Consider the following 1,422-nt stretch of genomic DNA (forward strand, 5'->3'; position numbering starts at 1 on the left):
CACTGCATAACAATTAGTGTTTAAAAACAGTGGCTACAAGAAATAATAGCTCATTTTATTCAAACAGGTATTTTTTTCATGATTTACTTCAAACTTGTTAATACATCAATCTCTCTTTTATTATATGACCACACTACTAATATGTAACTTTAAAATTAAAGTCAATATTTTTGTACATATTTTCCCACATTGATTAGAGCAATATTAATTTCTGGTTAAGAAATAAAATCGCTTCTATGGAACTGGAAAGCTTTCTTTAACATTCTATGCACAGCAGACTTAATCTCCCTGTTCCTCAAGCTAAAGATGATGGGGTTGACTAAGGGGGACACCATGGCATAGAACATACCTGTGAGGAAGGTTTGAATGCTTGGTGAGTTTGAAACAGGGCCTAAGCAAGCAAACCATCCAGAAATTATAAACAGAGTAAGTGTAGCTATCTGGGGGAAGCAGGTGGACAAAGCTTTCTTCTGAGCTTCCACAGAATGCATGTGCAGCACGGTTGAAAAGATGTGAACATATGAGGCAAATAAGATGACAAAGCCAAGTAATACAATGCAGGCACTGACAGCGAGGGCCACAAACTCAGAAAACTGCACAGCCTTGGATGCTATGCTCATAATTTGAGGCACATCACAGAAAAACTGGTGAATCACATTGGACTCAGTGAAGGGATGACTGAACATGGTCCCTGTGTGGACAGCAGAATAGACCAGCCCACTGGCCCATGAGCCACATGACGCCTGTGTGCAGAAACGGGGGCTCACAGTGGACGCATAGTGCAGAGGGTGGCAGATGGCGACATAGCAGTCATAGGACATGACCACAAGGAAGAAGAATTCTGCAGATCCAAAGAAAATATATAGGAAAGTCTGAGCAGCACATGCTCTAAGAGAAATCACTTTATGACCCATCAAAGAATTTGTGATGGATTTGGGAACAGTAACTGAGATGTATCCAAAATCTATAAGGGATAAATTGCCCATAAAAAAGTACATGGGGAAGTGAAGATTTGGATCTATAACAATGATGGTAAATGTCACTAGATTTCCAGCCAGGGCAGCCAGATAAGTCACTAAGAATATCAAACCTTGCAAGATTTGAAGCTCCCGGGAGCTTGAGACATCCATCAGGAGGAATTCTGTGAAGATAGTGAGGTTTTCCATATCTGCTAACATACTTCAGAAACCTGTAGTCAATTGCAAAGGGAAAAGATGATGCTAGAAAAAAATTGGTGAGAGAACAATTATGTCCTTATATGCTGTAAATTTGTGTTGTAAATTGGTTTACTGAATTAAATATGCACAACTCATATACAAAGCTTTTACCTTGAAAAGTGCTTATTAATTAATCAAATGAAACAACCAAGGTATAAGAAATACAATAATGCTAAAATACTAAATACTGTCTATATACCTTTAA

The 1,422-nt window shown here is 38.3% G+C and overlaps 1 protein-coding gene across 1 annotated transcript; it reads right to left on the bottom strand.

The window, feature by feature from the left end:
- Positions 1 to 215: 215 nt before the first annotated feature.
- LOC108390784 (olfactory receptor 14I1-like) lies at positions 216 to 1,166 on the bottom strand. The gene has a single exon (XM_017650044.3). The coding sequence runs from the start codon at positions 1,164 to 1,166 to the stop codon at positions 216 to 218; it is 951 nt and encodes a 316-aa protein (XP_017505533.3).
- Between the last annotated feature and the right edge of the window lie 256 nt (positions 1,167 to 1,422).

Source organism: Manis javanica, unplaced genomic scaffold, assembly GCF_040802235.1.
Source record: "Manis javanica isolate MJ-LG unplaced genomic scaffold, MJ_LKY HiC_scaffold_36, whole genome shotgun sequence".
Lineage (NCBI taxonomy): Eukaryota > Metazoa > Chordata > Mammalia > Pholidota > Manidae > Manis > Manis javanica.

What these genes read in the sequence shown, in the direction of transcription:
- LOC108390784 (XM_017650044.3), bottom strand. Translation starts at nt 1,166, where the DNA reads ATGGAAAACCTCACTATCTTCACAGAATTCCTCCTGATGGATGTCTCA.